This window comes from Zonotrichia albicollis, unplaced genomic scaffold (assembly GCF_047830755.1).
Source record: "Zonotrichia albicollis isolate bZonAlb1 unplaced genomic scaffold, bZonAlb1.hap1 Scaffold_254, whole genome shotgun sequence".
NCBI classification, from domain to species: Eukaryota; Metazoa; Chordata; class Aves; order Passeriformes; family Passerellidae; genus Zonotrichia; species Zonotrichia albicollis.
In genome coordinates, this window is record NW_027428428.1 from 1216044 (window position 1) to 1234127 (window position 18084).

At 52.2% G+C, this 18084-nt stretch overlaps 1 protein-coding gene across 1 annotated transcript in view; it reads right to left on the reverse strand.

Annotated features, from left to right (window-relative positions):
- Positions 1–16688, reverse strand: part of LOC141727789 (serine/threonine-protein kinase pim-1-like) — a 55654-nt gene extending 38966 nt beyond the window's left edge. The window contains exon 1 of the mRNA XM_074534077.1: positions 16622–16688. Coding sequence (XP_074390178.1) covers positions 16622–16688 — 67 coding nt within the window. The remainder of the gene's footprint in view (positions 1–16621) is intronic.
- Between the last annotated feature and the right edge of the window lie 1396 nt (positions 16689–18084).

The window sequence follows — 18084 nt, forward strand, 5'->3', positions numbered from 1 at the left end:
AAAGAATCATCTCTCCTGTCCAGGCACCCATGGCCAAAATTGGTACTTCTCCAAAATTCCCCTATATGCAAGGATTTCTCCCGGACAAAAGCTGCCAGGATAGACAGGCCTGGCTCACCTTGGCCTCTGGCGGTCACCTCTATTCTGCTCTGGAAACACTGGGGCTCTCTGCTTTCCTTCCTATGGGAAAGAGCTGGCCTTCTCATCCAGGCGCTCATGGGCTGAAATTGGGATTCTGCCCCCAAAATTCCATATATCTGAGATACAGAATCCAAGATATTTATTCTGTTGCTCCCAGATGAAAGTTGCCAGAAGAGAGAGATCTGGCTGGCCTTGGCCTCTGGTGGCTGCCATTCATCAGCCCCTGAAACACTGGGGCTCCGTGCTTCCCTTTCTGTGGAACCATGGTGACACTTCAGGGTATCAAGGATCCAAGGGACCATTGTGACACTGTTGGGCCTCGTGGGACCAAGGATATCACTGTGGCTCTGTTGGGCCTCATGGTCCCAAGGGGCCAGTGTGAAGCAGCAGGGCTCTGTGGAACCAGGAGGCCACTGCTGCATTTTAGGGTCTCATGCAGCTAAAGGGCCGTTGTGATCCTGAGGGGCATCGTGGATCCATGGAGATCATTGTGACATTGCAAGGCCCCATGGAATCATGGAGACCATTGTGACACTGTGGGGCCCCATGGAACCAAAGGGTCACTGTGACCCTGTGGGGCCTCATGGAAGGAAGGGGCCATTGTGACACTGCAGAAGCAAGGGGAATGTTGTGACACTGCAGAGCACCATGAAACCAAGGGAACATGGAACAGATCTGGCTGGCTTGGCCTCCCAGGGACCACCTGACAGGTCTAGCTGGTCTTGGAATGTTGAGGGCTGGCTCTCATCAGCCCCTGGAGCACAGAGGCTCCCTGCTTTCCTTCCTATGGAAAAGAACTGTCCATCTTTTCAGGTGCCCACTGCTAAAATTGATACTCCCCCTTAAAAATTCCCTGTATGCAAGGGTTCTCCCAGACAAAAGCTGCCAGGACAGAGAGCTCTGGCTGGCCTTGGCTTCTGGTGGTTACTGCTCATCTCAAGGATGCCCTGAGGAAAGTATTTGAACAGGTTTGACTGCTGGGACATCAATGAGTCTCATGCTCTTAAAAACTCTTCTGCTCATGTGTATTTTTTTTCTTATTGTATATTATGCATGAAATACTATTTTCAGCTAAAAAATATTATTCTTACCACTTTACCAGGGTTATCTGACACAAAACACTTCTTCTGCGCATGGATCCAGGTCACCTGTATAAGCAAACACCAGAAGGAATGCAGCAGGAATGATTTTTGTCTGTTCCCATCTGTCCCATCTCCTCTGGAGCTGGAGGTGCAGCCCCAGCACTTGGCAGGGCTTAAGGGCTCACAAGCTCAGCTCCCACACAGAGAACGTGTGGACCCTGGGCTGCTCTTCTTGGCCCCTGCACACTCAGCCAGGCTGAGATGGACACTGATGATTTCTGGGCCAGGCTCTCTGAGCCCAGCCCAAATCCCTGCGAGCTCTGCCAGCTGCCCTGAGCTCTGGGGAGCTCCAAGGGCCTCTCCCCAGCCCAGCCCAGCCGGCTCTGGCCCCACAGCTCTGCTCAGGCCAGGCTGCTCTGGGCCCTGCCCCACAGCCTCAGCCCCTGGCAAGGGCACAGCAGCAGCTGCAGCTGCCACAGGATTCAGCCCCAGCCATGGGGGAAGGGGCTTGGCCAAGGCCAAAGGAGGCTCCCTGGCTGCCCTGCTCCCCTCGGGCTGAGGTGCTGAGAGCTCTGCAGCCCCTGCTGCCATCCCATCTGCCCAGGGCAGCACAAGAGCCGCGGCCTTGGGGCCCTCAAGAGCTGCTCCTGCTCCAGGCCCAGGGCCCATCCCAGAGCTGGGGCAGCCACAAAGCTTTGCCCATTTCTGTTCATTGCTGCTCTCATGGGGATGGATCCTCAGCAACTTGGAGGTTGATGATGAATTTTACTACTCCAGAGACCTATTCTTTGCTGAGCTCTTCAGTTCAGGAATTCAGTGACAAAGGCTCATAAACTTTTGTTCAAAACATCCAAACAATAAAAGTCCTAGGAATAATCTAAGTTACCGGTCCTTCTGTGGTTAATTAGACACATTTCAGAAATGTAATAAAGTGGATATACTGTATTGAAAACAATGCAGAGAGATTTGTTTTGTCCTGTTAAGTTTTCTTTTCCTGTTTATAAATTGATATCAGCAATGTCCAATTGATATTGACCCCCAGCACCTCCTCGTGAAGTCTGAATGGATATGAAAATCAAGACTTTTATGGCTGACAATCAATCACACTTTGTCTCTACCCCTTCCCCTCTGTTGTGAATGAAGCTCTATATAATTCAATGAAGAACAAAGTTGAATTTAGCAGCTATTTTAATTGAGCAGTAAGTATATATAAAACAATACTATCAAATATAATCAAGCAGATACAAAAAATTTGGCAGTGGTTCTGATAAAGCATAAGCAAAACTGATTGATCAGGGTACAGGGAGGGCTTTTCACCCTGCCTCACATATGAGAAACAAAGGAATCCAAACACAACTTATATACTGTATACTAATACATATTCATCAATATTTTCCTGTCAATCTATTCCTATTTTTGATTCCTGAAATCTACATCACCACACTGCACAGCACATGCTCACACTGTTGCTAAGGGGTCTTTTGGCTCTTTGGTGGTTGCACCTGACAAGGGCTTCTCCTCATCATCACTGTTCTTTGAACTACCCCACAGGGTTCACATGTGCCTCAAGTCTTGTGTTATAGAAGCCAGCATTATATTTAAAAAAAAAGCCTTATTATTTTATAGACACCTGGAATCATCCAATTTTATCCATTTCAAGGCTGATTCTCTAATTATTCCAAGGCCTATTTTGTTTTGGGATTTTACTTATCTCAAACTACATTCTGTCTCCTATTTTTTCATGAACGTCTGAAAACTTCTGTTTTGTGACACTAATTACATATCCTTTTCCTCCATTACTTTTTCTAAAATCACGATATATTTACAATTGTTGGCATGAATCCTATTCATTTATCACACCACCATTTCCCTCATCCAACCCTGGCACTCAGAGCAGCTGAGGAATGGAGTCACATCCAGGGGTGTCCCCAGGGCTCAGGACTGGGGCCAGGTCAGTGAAATCTCTTTATTGCTGATCTGGATGAGGTCATCGAGGGCACCCTCAGTCAGTTCCCAGGTGAGCCCAAGCTGGGTGGCAGTGTGGCTGCGCTGGAGGGCAGGAAGCTCTGCAGAGGGATCTGGCCAGGCTGGAGCCATCCATGGGCCCAGGACAATGGGATGAGGTTCACCAAGTCCAAGGGCCAGGTCCTGCCCTGGGCTCACAACCACCCCACATCCCTCACTGTGCCGTGCCCCTGATCCCCACAGCCTGTCCTGTTTCCTTCATCCCTGCATTGCCAGGGACTTTCTGGGACAAGGGAGCTCTGCTGTGGCTATGGAGGGAGGTCCAAGTTCCATCACTAGAGTGGGAACCAAACCTCATCAGGCTTGTGTCCTTTGAGTTTTGGGAAATGGTGGGACTCAGAAGCACAGAAAGTTTCTCCTCATGGCCAACAGACCACAGTTGAACAGGACACAATTTAATAACAATCTCGCTCTTGCCTGAGCTATGTGCAATGTCCCAGCAGTGTCTGATGAGTACACTACCCACAAATGATTTCCATACTGAAATTTATTTAGACATTCATTGTTCTGTGATAGTTATAAAAAGCATTAAGTTCTTTATCAGAATGCTCATCCTGGAGTGGGGGCAAAACAGCTCAAACGATTCCTGATTTGCAAAGCTATCAGTGGTCAGTGGAGAAGGAAGGTCAGGCTTCTCTTGGTGTTGAGTAAATGCTGAAAGCAGCCTGACTCATTTCATCTCCTCATGCCCTGGCTGATCTCTCCTCTTTCTCCTTCCACCCATTGGCTTTTGTCTCCCATCAGCCCCCCCCTGTGAAGAGCCTGGCTCTGTGTTCTCCATCCCCTCCTCGCTGGCACTGCCAGGTTGGGATGAGGAGCCCCTCAGCCTTCCCTGCTCCAGGCTGGACCAGCCCAGCTCCCTCAGCCTCTGCTCACAGCCCAAGGGCTCCAGCCCCACCTTGGAGGCCCTTCCCAGACCCTGCTCCAGCTGCCAGATATCTTTCCTGCCCTGGGCAATCCAACCCAGGCCACAGTGACCTGGATAATCCCTGTCCTTGATGTCCTGGTCACACAGCCCTGGCCCCTTGTCCCCTGTCAGGCTCTGGGGTGGATCCTGTGGAACATCCTTTGGTGGAGGCTGTGGCTCCAGGTGGGCTGGGGGGATCCCGGGGGACAGGGACCCTGCTGGGCATGAACAGCATTGGACTTGTTGGGAGAAACTGTGAGGGGGAGCTGGGGCAGAGTGACCAACCCAGTGACCTGACACAGCCCTGCCGGGATGTCACACAGCCCCTCTGTGATATCACAGCCTGCTCTGTGATGTCAGAACCCTGCCCTGTGATGTCACAGCCAACCCTGTGATGTCATAGTCTGCCCTGGGATGTCAGGCCTCTGTTCTGTGACGTCACAGCCCATATCCTAATGTCACACAGCTGGTCTCTGATGTCACAGCCAACTTTGTGATTTCATAATTGAACCTGTGATGTCAGACCTCGGCCCTGTGATGTCACAGTTGGCTCTGTGATGTCACAGAGGCAGTAAATGTTGCATAGCTTTTCCATGACCTCACATAACCTGCTCTGTGATGTCAAAGCCCACTCTCTGACCACATGTTACCAGATGATAAATTGTCTCCAACAGCTGAGCTGACACCTGGATCTTGTTCTCCAAAACCCCAGGCCTATGGAAACCACACAATGCCCATTGTGGGAGAAGGGGAACTGGAAGTTCACCAGCCTCAGTGTCCTGCCAGCTCAGCCAGGCCCACTGGAACATTGGGGTCCACAACTACCAGGGACCACCAGAGAGACCTCCAGGACAGAAGAATGCATGGGTGAAGGGGAGGGGAAATATTTTAATGACTTTGTGGAAATTATTATCATATATATGTTTAGTCAGGGACAATCCATGAATATGTGTGCAAAATACAAAAAATAAACAGAAAGTTTCCTGTACTCAGCATGCAGGGCTTTGGGAGGAGCTCTCCCCTGTGCATCCAGCTGAATAAAGAATGCTGAATCTTAATGCTACATTGGGGTTAAGGAGTTTTCTGTTTTACCAAATTTTTGGTAACACTCCCACTGCCAAGGAAAGCTCTGTCTGCTGCTGTTCACAAACAGAGAAGGGCTGGTGGCAGATGTGGGGCTTGGAGGCTTCCTAGGGCACAGTGACCATGAAATAATCAAGTTTTCAATATTCTGTGAAAGAAGGAGGGGCATCAACAAAATGTCTAATATGGAATCAGGAAGGGCAGACCTTGGCCTATTCAGGATGCAGATTTGGAGAGTATCGAATCAGGTACTAACTTTTTAAGGGAAACAGCCCTTAAAAACAAAGGGATCCAGGAAGGATGGACACACCTCAAGAAAGTAATCTTAAGGGGGAAGGAGCAGCCTGTCCCTCTGTGCCAAAATAGAACCAGACAGGAAAATTATTGTCCTGGCTGGGCGTGAGCTTTTTGTGGGAACTCAGAAAAAATAGGTCAGGAAACTCAAGAAAGTGTTTAAGGATGTTGTTGGGTCATGCAGAAAGAAAAGTAGAAAGATGAAAGCTCAATTAGAGCTTCACCTGGCCACTTCTGCAAAAAGTAGTAAAGGAAAGCTTTTATAAATAAATTATTAGCAAAAGGAGGAATTAGGACAACCCCTACTCAATAGTGGATGCACTGGGGAATAGAGTAACTACAGATAAGGAAAAGGCTGAGCTGCTTCACACCTTGTGTATCTCAATTTTCAAGAATAAGTCAAGTTGTCCTCAGGACAAGCATCCTCCTAAGCTGTAGATGGCACAGGGGGCAGAATAGCCCCATGTAATCCAGGAGAAAGCAGCTGGGGACCTGCTGAGCCCCTCAGATGCTCACAGGTGTCTCTGGGAGCAGATGGGATCCATCTCAGCGGGATGAGGGAGCTGTGGATGAGCTCCCCAAGCTGCTCTCCATCATTTACCATCAGTGCTGGCTCAGCAGGGAGGTCCCAGAGGTGCCAGAGTGATCCCATCCCCAAGCAGGGCTGGAAGGAGGAGCTGGGGAACTCCAGGCCTGTCAGCCTGACCTGGGTGCCCACAAAGGTTATGGAAGAGATCACCTTGAGTGCCATCACAGGACGCCCACATGGTGGCTGAGGGATCAGAGCCAGCCAGCGTGGATTTCAGTATCTGCACTGATGATCTGCATGAAGGGACTGAGTACAGCATCAGCAAATTTGCAGATGACACCATCTGGGTGTGAGTGTGGATCTGCTGGAGGGTAGGAGGACTCAGCAGAGGGACTTGGACAGGCTGGATCCAGGCCCCAAATCCAACAAGGTCAGGTTGATAAAGACCAAGTTCCAGGTCCTGCACTTTGGCCACAACAACCCCTGCAGCACTACAGGCTGGGGACAGAGTGGCTGGACAGCAGCCAGGCAAAAAGGGACCTGCAGGGACTGATGGACAGCAGGCTGGACATGAGGCAGCAGTGTGCCCAGGTGGGCAAGAAGGCCAATGGCTCCTGGGCTGGATCAGGAATGGTGTGGCCAGCAGGAGCAGGGCTTCTGTGCTAGCACTGATCTGCCCCAAACTCTGCACACAGACATTGATGCTGCAGCTCCAGAGAAAACAAAAGGGGATCTCAGGTGAAAACTTTGCTGGGAGATTAGTTAATTGAAAGCCACTGGAGCACAGCTCCTCACTGACACAGTTTGGGGCCACAGCAAGAGACAAAAATAAGAAATGGCACAAACAAGGGTTCTATTTTGTGAACAAGATTAATGGACCAAAACAAAGAGAAAAAACACCCACAACCAAAAAGAAAAAGAATTATTACAGATTACTCATATTACAATGACTTGCAGAAAATGGCAACCAGTTTAATGTTTCTGAAACTGTCCAGTCACCAGTGTCCACACCGCAGCCTTGAGCTCCTGGTTCCTCAGGCTGTAGATGAGGGGGTTCAGGGCTGGAGGCACCACCGAATACAGAACTGACACTGCCAGATCCAGGGATGGGGAGGACATGGAGGGGGGCTTCAGGTAGGTAAAAGTGGCAGTGCTGAGGAACAGGGAGACCACGGCCAGGTGAGGGAGGCAGGTGGAAAAGGCTTTGTGCCGTCCCTGCTTAGAGGGGATCCTCAGCACAGCCCTGAAGATCTGCACATACGAGAAAACAATGAATACAAAACAAGCAAAACCTAAACAGACAGCAATCAATGAAATCCAAATTTTTCTGAAGTTGGAGTGTGAGCAGGAGAGCTTGAGAATCTGGGGCACCTCACAGAAGAATTGGCCCAGGGCATTGCCATGGCACAGGGGCAGGGAAAATGTATTGGCTGTGTGCAGAAGAGCAGTGAGAAAGGCACTGGCCCAGGCAGCTGCTGCCATGTGGGCACAAGCTCTGCTGCCCAGAAGGGTCCCGTAGTGCAGGGGTTTGCAGATGGACACGTAGCGGTCGTAGCACATGATGGTCAGGAGGCAAAATTCTGCTGTGATAAAGAAAAGAAAGGAGAAAACCTGAGCAGCACATCCAGTGTAGGAGATGTCTCTGGTGTCCCAGAGGGAATTGTGCATGGCTTTGGGGACAGTGGTGCAGATGGAGCCCAGGTCAGTGAGGGCCAGGTTGAACAGGAAGAAGAACATGGGTGTGTGCAGGTGGTGGCCGCAGGCTACGGCGCTGATGATGAGGCCGTTGGCCAGGAGGGCAGCCAGGGAGATGCCCAGCAAGAGGCAGAAGTGCAGGAGCTGCAGCTGCCGCGTGTCTGCCAATGCCAGCAGGAGGAAGTGCCTGATGGAGCTGCTGTTGGACATTCTCTGTGTCTGTAAATTTCAATCTACAGAAGCAGGAAAGACAGGGAAATGGAGGGGAGATTTCTCTCAGAAAAATCAAAGCCCTTTCTCTTAGACCCTTTCCTGACACTAAACACCTTCTTCTGTCCATGCCTCAGAGATCTTCCTTCACCTTTTTTACTGGAGCCCTGGTTGCTGCTGGCCCATATTTTGTAAGGAGCTGTACCTTGACCTGCAGGACACCTGGGAGTGAGCCCTGACGCCCAGTCAGTGCAGGGGAATAGTGAGGGCCGGGGACAGTCCAGGTATTGGGACTTGGAAAAAGAAGGTTCAGCTAAGGCACAGGAGCTTCCTGGGTGAAGGGGTGGGGATGACAGAAGGTAGAACAAGAGATTCTGCTGCACCTGTGGAGAACACATTGTCCAGCAAGGCAGGAGGGTTGTCCGAGGCTTAGTGCAGACTGAGGGGAGGTGCTCTGTCCTGGTGACCTTTTCCAGCTGCCCTGCACTTACACCTTTCTGAGATCCACTCCCGTGTTACCCTGGGCAGCCAGGAGACACTGCTGAGAGCAGAGGGATCCCTGGCACACAAAGTGGCTCCTGCCTTTCCCAGATTCAGGAGAGTGGGCTCATTGCCAGCCTCCCAGGCTGCCCTGCCCAGAGCTGCCCGGGCACAGGGAGCTGGGACACCCCATTGCTGTGCTCAGCCTGCACAGGAGGAGCCCAAGGGCTGGGCCTGGCCCTGCAGCTGGAACTGCCATTGCAGAGAGCCCCTCAGCAATGCCAGCAGCACCTGGGCAAGGCAAGGAGAGAGAGAGAGCCGGGCCTGAGGAAAAGCCTTTCCCTGGCCAGCCCTGCCCAGCCCCTGCCAGGCAGCAGCAGGGCAGGACAGTGGCCCTCAGGCCCTGGTCAGCAGGGAATGGGCACATGGCCACAGAGATGCCCTTCATCTCTGGGGCTGCTCTGCCGGCCCAGGAGGGACTGAGGGCCCCGAGCCCCCGGGCTGAGGGCTGTGCTGGCTGTTAGGGGACACAAGAGCTGTGCTGCTCACGGCAGTGTCAGCCCTGCAGGGCAGGCCCGGCAGGTGCCACATGTGCCCTGCAGCAGGGCTTCCCTCAGCACTGCCTCCCTCCCTCCCTGCCCACGGCTCTGCTGCTGGAGCTGTCCCAGCCCCAGCTGCTCCTGTGCCCCGGGCTCCTTCCCTGCCAGAGCTGCCCGAGCCCAGCCCAGCCCCTGGGCCAGCCCTGCCCTGCAGCTGCTGGGCCCTGCAGGGATTAAAGAACAGCTCCCCCAGCCTGGGCACCATGGAAAGGAGATGCTGCATGGATCTGGAGGCTGGGCAGGTGCAGGCACTTGCTGAGGTTCCCAGGAATCCTCAGTGTGATGGTTTAAGAGCCTCAGCCCCTGCTCTGCCCTGGCAGTTGAGTTTCCATGGCCACCAAGCTGAGCCAGGGAAAAGTGGGAGCACAGATTCAGGAAAGCAGAGACCCACGCAGGAAACTCCTGCCCTGAATCAGCTCATGACAAGTCCACTTTAGAAATGAGCTGGGCATGATCTGGAGCTCTGAGCAGCCCTGGCTGCAGCCCCAGCTTCACCCCCTGCAGCCGTCCCTGGCAGCAGGAGCCATCCTGCCCTGTCCCTCTGACGGTGCCCAGGGCAGGCCTGCTCTGCAGCACATCCTCCTCCTCCTCCTCTTCCTGTGCTGACAGAGAAACTGGGAGAGTCCTCCTGACACATGGCCCAGGCTGTGGGGTGTACTGGTGCCAGGAGATCCCTCCAGGAGCACAGGGAACATTGCCCTGCACCCACACACTCACCATGAACAGGGCTGTGAAGATCTTTCCCCAAGTGAAGTCTCAGCTCAATGTCTTCCCAATCCTGATTGCCTTCAGCCTGTCTCTGCCTGGCTCCTGTCCCCTCAGTGCCTGCAGGCAGAGCCCTCAGCCTTGCTGGGCTGGGACAGGAGCTGGCCCTGGGAAGAGCTGTTCCTTTAAAGCTCAGCAGCACAGACACAGCACAAGGAATTTAATGAGCCACTTGGGGATTTGGTGTTGTTTACTTCAGACTCAGTCCCTGAGAGAGTGCTCAAAAAACTTCTCAAGAACTCAAATTTAAACTGAAACTCAGAAGTTTCTTGAAGTTTTAATGAGTCCCACAGATGGACACAACTGGGAAAGTGTCCCCAGGTTCCAGTTAGAACACTGGAGGCAGTGATGACAGCTGGGGACAAACAAGGCAAATGTGTCTCTGGTGCTGAGCAAAGCTGGATGTGTTTTAGGAATGCCAAGGGCCAAGGCCTGAGCCCCATCCCCTGGCCAGGCAGATGCTGTCCCTCCCTCCTTGCTCAGGGCTCTTCCCGGGATGGGCACTGGCATGTGGGGATGTGCAGTGCCAAGGGCACGAGCATGGGGCGGCCCCTGCCAGGCTGCTGAGCAGGGACAAGGAGGCAATGAGGCCCCAGCCCTGCAAGGGTCACTTGTCTCCTGCTCCTGCCTCAGGCCCAGGCCCAGCAGCCATGGCCAAAGTGCTGCCCAAGTTGGCTCTGGCAGGGCTGTCTTGCAGCTGCTGCCCATCCCTGTGCCCTGTGCAGCCCAGGCTGTCCCACGGTGTCCCTGCCCTGCGCCTCTGTCCCTGCAGGCTGTCGGCATCCCCCGGCTGCCCCACCTGGCTGGGCCCTTCCTTTGCTGACAGCTCTGCCTCCTGCCTGCCTCTGCCTGTCCACACAAAGCCTTGGGCTGACCCAGGCTCCTTCTGGGGGATGTGTTGCACCACAGCCCTGCCCTGGGAGGGAAATTTTCATCTCGTCATGTCCAGTCTTGGTCTCTCCTTCTGCATTTGTGGTATAATTTCTCTATCTGGCTGTTTCCCATTATGGAGAAAAAGCTCCACCGTTTCCTAATCCACTCTTCCAGCCCTTCCAGGCCACTGCTGTTCTATCTTCAGTCTCTTCACAGGTGAGCCCTGGCACATCAGCCTCCATACATGAGTTATGTTCTTGAGGCCTGCAAATCCCAGCCTGGGAGATATTTCCGCCTTCTCCAAGGTGTTTTCAGATGAAAACATTCTGCTCATAGTCTTAGAATATCACCAGAGGCCAAGACCAGGCAGAGCTGTCTATCTGGCCAGCTTTTGTCTGGGAGCAATCCAGATGGAATTTTGGCAACCAAATTCCAATTTTTGCCATGGCCCCTGGACAAGGCCAGTTCTTTTCCATAGGAAGGAAGGCACAGAGCCCTGGTGCTTCCAAGGAAGATGAGATGTGACCACCAGAAGCCCAGGCCAGGCAGATCTGGCAGGTTTTTCTTTTGCGAATACCCTTGCATACAGGAAATTTTTAGTGGGGAATACCAATTTTGTCCATGGGGTTCTGAAAAGAGAGACAGTTCTTTCCATAGGAAGGAAAGCATGGAGCCCCAGTGTTTCATGGGCAGATGAGAGGCAGTCCTTGACATTCCAAGATCTGCCAGACCTGTCAGGTCCCCCCTGGGAGGCCAAATCAGCCAGAGTTGTTCCATTTCCCCCTGGTTCTATGAGGCCCCACAATGTCCCAGTGGCTCCGTTGCTTCCATGAGTCCCTGAGGTGTCCCAATGGCCCCGTGGTTACACGAGGCCCTGAAGGGTCCTAATGGTCTCCATGGTCCCACGAGGCCCCACAGAGCCATGGTGGTCTCTTGGTTCCATGAGGCCCTGGTGTCACCATGGTATCTCAAAGTGTCACAATGGTCTCCATGGTTCCACCAGGTCCTCACAGTGTCCCAGTGGTGTCCATAGGAAGGAAACAACCAAGCCCCAGTGTTCCAGGGGCAGGTGAGGGGCAGCCACCAGAGGCCAAGGACAGCCAGATTAGATGGGTCTGGCAGATTTTGTCTGGGAGCACTCTCTGGATATAGGGAATTGTAGAGGTGGAATACCAGTTTTGGACATTGATGCCTGGAGAAGAAGGACAGTTCTTTTCCATGGTAAGGAAAGCATGGAATACTGGTGTTTCAGGGCCAGATGAAAGGCGGCCATCAGAGGCCAAGGCCAGCCAGAGCTCTCTGTCCTGGCAGCTTCGGTCTGAAAGCAGCCCTTGGATATAGGGAATTTTGCAGGTGGAATCCCAATTTTGGCCATTTCTGCATATATCTATGATATCTAGGATGGTTTTTTTCCACAGGAAGGAAAGCACAGAGCCCAAGTGTTTCAAGGGCAGAAGCAGAGAGAGAAGGCTCCTGAGAGGCCAACTCAGCCAGACCTTTCTCTCCTGGCACCTTTCATGTGGGGAAAATCCTTTGATATAGGGAATTTTGGAGGTGGACTCTCAGATTTGGCCATGGGCACCAGGATAGGAAGAAGAGTTCTTTTCATTAAGATGGAAAGTACAGAGCCCCAGTGTTTCAAAGGCAGATGAGAGACAGCTCTTCAGAAACCAAGGCCAGCCAGACCTGTCTCTCCTGGCAGCTTTTGTGTGGGAGAAATCCTTGGATATAGGGAATTCTGGAGGTGTATTCCCAACTTTGGTCATGGGTGCCTGGATGTGAAAGGTGCTTTTTTCCCATAAGAAAGAAAAGCACATTGACCCTGTTGCCTTCTCAAGGCGTGGCAACCTGGTTCTTAGTCCGGCACGGTGGCCCAAACCCCAGGGTCACTCGGTCCATATGCTCCTGACAGCAACGTGGTGGACAGCAAATGGCGTTTATTGAGGGGTCAAAAGGGTTTTTATAGCTTGGGCAGTCAGTGTCCTTTCCTTCTGCTCACGTCCGGCTGGGTGCGGCCAGGTACGGAGCAAAGGTTGACTGCAGCGGGGGGGGGGGGGGATGTCCTGACTGACTGTACAGCCCGATTTCTTCCGCACGCAGATCCCTAACTCTCCACAGCATCCACACTGGAAAGAGGCCCTACGAGTGTCTCCAGTGTGGGAAGAGGCTTCACACCAGCTCCAATCTCTTCCGGCACCAGCAGATTCACACAGAGGAGAGGCCCCTCCAATGCCCCGACTGCGGGAAGGGATTCAGAGATAACTCCACCCTCGTCACCCACCGGCGCATCCACACTGGGGAGAGGCCCTACATGGGGCCCCAGTGTGGGAAGAGCTTCACCCACAGCCCTCACTTTACCAAACACCAACAGAGGCACTGGTAAGGGAAGCCCTGGAAATGCTACAATTGCAGGAAGAGTTTCATGTACTACTCCAGCTTCATCCCCCATGGGAGGATCCACGTTGGGCAGAGCCCTGGTGACCCACATTCAGTGATCTGTGCTGGGAGGACACCTGGCTGGTTATCCTTTTGGTTTAGCCCCAATTTCCTCTTGATGAAGGTGAAATGGGATTGGAAGGAGATTGGGAGAAGTGGGATCCAAATTTGAGGGTGTGGGATTGAGAATGTGTAGGTCTGGGTGCATGTGATCTATTTTGATAGTAAATGAAACTTTTAGAACTATTAATTTCTGTCCCATTCCTTTTCAGTAAGTTCTGGTCTGTTTTTCAGAGTGCCGCCTTCTCAGCTTATTGTGTTTGTGTCCTCCTTTCTCTCCTGCCTTTTTTTGCCTGCTCTGTTTCTCTCTCAGTGTCTCCCTTGACCCAGGGCAGATCCCACCAAAGACCCTGTCCTGAATTAATTCCCAATCCAGGAGCTACAACAACCATGGGTGAAGTTATGAAGGCTGGCAGTGAAAGGTCACTGTAAGATCTTGCTCCACTTGGCCTTTGGCTCCTTCTTAAGAGCTTTGCCTCCCAGGGGAGGAAAATCTTTTCCTGGCTGGGAACTGCCATTCCAGCCCCTGGGAGTGGGTGCCGTGGATCCCAGAGGGGCATTCCCGAGGCTCCCAGGGTGCTGCTCCTGCCGTGCCTCCCAAGGAGCTGTGCAGGGCCAGGGGACAAGGTCCAGCAGCTCTGTTGGTTCTGCAGTGCCACAATGGCCCCTGGTTCCATGAGTTTCCCTACAGCCAACAGCAATTCCTTGGCTCCCATGATGCCCTGCTGTGTCACATGGATATTTGGTGCCATGAAGTTCTCCAGTGTCACAATGGCCTCTCTCACTCCATGAGCTTCCACAGTGTCGAAATGGCTTCCTTGGATGGGCAGTGTCACCATGGACCATTGGCTCCATGCTGTACCTCTGGGTCACCATGGACTCCTTGGTTCCATGAGGTTCTGGGGGTGTCTCCATGGTCTCTTTGGATACACATTCTCACAATGGACCACTGGATCCACATGGTGCTGCTGTGTCACCATGGCCCCTTGGTTCCATGGCACTCCATGGTCCAACTGACTCCTTGCTTCCACGTCACCCCCTCAGTGTCAAAATGGCCCCTTTGTTCCATGAGGAACACAAATGTTGTGTAGAAACATTGAGCAAATCCTGCTGAACACACCTGGGAACGTCTGTTTGCATTCAAGAGAGAGGTTAAAGGTGAGGATGGCACTAGCAGCCTCCATCTGCAACAGAGATCCAGGGAAAGGACAGGGACAGAGAATTCAGCCGCAAGACTCAGAGAATTCTGCTTCCAGAGATCATTTCTGCTCACACTGTCCTTTGGAGAAAGGTGACACCATTCCAGGCAGCCTGGACTGAGCAGGTGGTTCCTGACTGGGGTTTGTTGTTCAGGAAACCTGCTCAGGCTTTTCCATTCTTTCCTTTCAAACAGGAAAACTTCTCCTGGGCCTGTGTGCAGGCAGAGCCCTGAGGAGAGCAGGTGGGACATGGTGCAATGGGCTGGACATGGAGCTGCAGAGCTCGGGGGACAAGGTTCTGCTGCAGGGCACAGGGATGTCAGTGCCAGGTGGGCCAATGTCAGACATGGTGAGGGGGGGGGTGAGGAACAGCTTGTCCAAACAGGGTCCGCCCTCAAGGACCTCATTCTTCTCTGTGCCCAGACCTCCTAAGGAGACATTCAGCATCAATATAATCTAGGGAATGCTTCTATCGGCTCTTCTCTGAAATGGAAAATAAAAAAAGATTAATTTAGTAAACAAATAAAAGTCATGAGGTGCACTTGAAAGTCTTCCTCCTTAACAGAACTCCAAACTGACTCCAATCAGCTGTTCAAGTACTGGAGAGTTCAAGACCATTGAAGGAAGACAAAGAGCCACCAAGGGCTTTTTGTATTTTATTGAGCCCCAGGGTGGATTTGGGGCTGAGTCCAGAACACTCAGGCACTGAGAGGAGGCTGAAGAAGCTGCTCAAGGGATCAGCAGCAAAAGTCCAAGTCCCTTGGAGCATCACTGGGCCCCACTGAGGGCAGGGAGTGCCAAAGGCTGCCCAGGGACTGCTGAGAGCAGATCCTTGACGCCAGGATTGCAGGCAGCCAAAGGCTCAGAGCAGGGAACTGCAATGCTGAGCAAGGCCTGGGCTGGTTGGGGGAACAGAAAGGCCAAGCCCTGAGCCCAGCCTGGGACAGCAGGGCCTGTTCCTCACGGGTGGCTCAGGGCTGTTTGTGGGGCAGTGGGATGTGAGGGGCAGCAAGGACAAATGTCATAAACCTGTGTGACACTGCAGATCCTCATGGAACCAAAGAGCCAGTGGGACACAGTGGGAAGTTGTGGAACCAAGGGGATCATTGTGGCACTGTTGGGGCCCATGGAACCAAGGGGCCAGTGGGACACTGTGGGGCCTCATGGAAACAAGAGACCATTGTGAGCCTGCAGGGCTGGAACACCCCAGAACACTGAAATGCTGGGGGTAACCAAAGGTTCCTTGATTTGAGTTTGGTGCACAGGAGAAACACCAACCAGATATTCTCAACACAGACAGATGCTAAAGAATACTCTTAATAGCAAGGGATCCACAAGGATCATCAAGTCCAGCTCTTAAGTGAATGGCCCACTCAGGAATTGAACCCACAGCCTCAGTGATACCAGCACCATGCCCTAACCAACTGAGCTAAGAGGTCAAAATTACACAAAATTTTACTGGCAAAATAGAGACAATCAAGGAACTTGGGCTAAGCATTTAATACAACATCCACTTCAACATAAAACTCTTATCAAAGCATTACTGTCATTTACTTAGCCCATTTAACCTAAAAACATTTCCCCTTAAGATGTCAAGTTAGCCAAAAATATTCCAGGTAAGTAGGAATAGAAGAAGAAATAGAGAACAGAAAGACAGAAGATCTACAGAGAGACACCCACATAGGGGCCAAGTGCTGGGATTCCAGCATTGCCAAAGAGGAACCCCATTAGAAGGCAGGATCCAGACCACAGGCTGGCCTCGTGCTCCGGCTTTTAGCCCCCTGGGCCTTCATGGGCCTGCCCCTAGGGTGGGACTGCCAGTCACTTGCCCAGTCAGAGTCAGAGTAGCACCAGCTCTGCCTGTTGTATTATTGATTGGCAGCTCTGCCAATCAGCAGAAAGTTGTAGCATTGTGTGTGTTTTATATGGGTTTATTGTAAAGTTGGTTAGTTTTTATAAGCTAAGATTTTTGTTTGACCCTCAAGTCCCCCCACGTTCTCCCTCCTAATGGTTTGTTCCTCCCACCTGTTACCTGTCAATCATTGTAACCATCCCCTTTATGTTGAGAATCTTTTATGTCAATCATCCCTCACCTAGCACATGATTTTTCTCCCAAGCCTCTTCCCTCCCCTTGGCCCTTCCTATTGGTTTAGTTGTGTCTCTCGCTCCTCCCCTGGGCTTTGTTCATTGGTCCCTCGTGTCTCCTTCCATTACCCCTTCCCCTTTTTAAATGCCTCCCTAACGGCTTTTTCCTGACACCGTCACTGGCCTCGCCTGGGTCAAATAAAGCGCCATGGCATCCACACGCATGTCCGCTCCTTCATTCCTTTACCGCAGTTCTTCGCAGTCCTGCTCTCACCTGCATCACTACGCCGCAGACAGAGCCACTACTCGGGATTCTCATGGAGAACCTGGGAGTGGCAGGACTCGTAGTCTCCACTGGTCACTCCGAGAGCGGCTAACTAACCCGTCAGCTCCAGTGGCCACAGAAGCAAGTCTGTGAAAGTTACCACTCCTCCTGCTGTGTGATTGACAGCTCTGCCAGGGTTGGGGGCGGGGCTCTGTCCCACCACAAACCAAGGCCCGCGACAGCCCTGGCCCCACACGGGCATTCCGAGCATCCCAAGGTGTCCCGGGACATCGATCTCATCCAGCCTCTGACAGTGACCACGGTGACATTACAGAACCTCATGGAACCATAGGTCAGTTGTGACAATGGAGATCCAAGGAAACTATGGTGAGACTGTGGAATCCAGGAATCACGGAATCAAGGAAACCATTGTGCAAATCATGGGCCCTATGGAAGCAAGGATCAATGATCAAACTGAGGTTTGATTGTGATTGATTTAAAATAGAAACAAGGAGCCATTGTTTCACAGCAGGTCTGCGTGAAATGGACCTTTGTGACTCTGTTGGGGCTCATGAAACCAAGAAGCCATTGTCACATTGCAAGACTTCATGCAATCAAGGAGAATACAGTATGGGGTGGCAGTATGGGGACCCATGAAATCAAGGGAGCATGGAACAGGTCTGCCTGCTTTGGCCTCCTGGGGACTGTCTGAGCGGTCCCCCTGAATTTGACACGCCAAGGGCCACTTCTCATCTGACTGTGAAGCACTGGGGCTCTGGGTTTTCCTTTCTATGAAAAAGAACAGTCTTTCTTGTCTAGGCTGCAACAGCCAAAATTAGGATTCCACCTCTAAAATTCCCTTTATCCAAGGGTTGCTCCCAAACAAAATTTGCCAATACAATCAATTGTGGCTAGCCTCAGCCTCTCGGGACTGCCTGTCATATGACCCGGGGCTCGGTTCTTTCCTTCCTATGGAGACCACTTTGACACTGCAGGGCATTTTTGAGCAAAAGGGCATTGTTACACTGTAGGAACTTGTGGAACCACGGGAATCATTGTGACACTGCGGAGCACCATGGAGCCAAGGGACCACTGTGACACTGTGGGGCCTCGTGGAACCAAGGACATCTTTGTGTCTCTCTTGGGCTACATGGTCCCAAGGGCCCAGTGTGAAGCAGCAGGGCTTTGTGGAACCAAGAGGCCAATGCTGCATTTCAGGGCCTCATGGAGCCAAAGGGCTCTTGTGATCCTGCGGGGCGCTGTGGATCCATGGAGAGCATTGTGACATTGCAAGGCCCCATGGAATCATGGAGACCATTGTGACACTGTGGGGCCCCATGGAACCAAAGGAACATT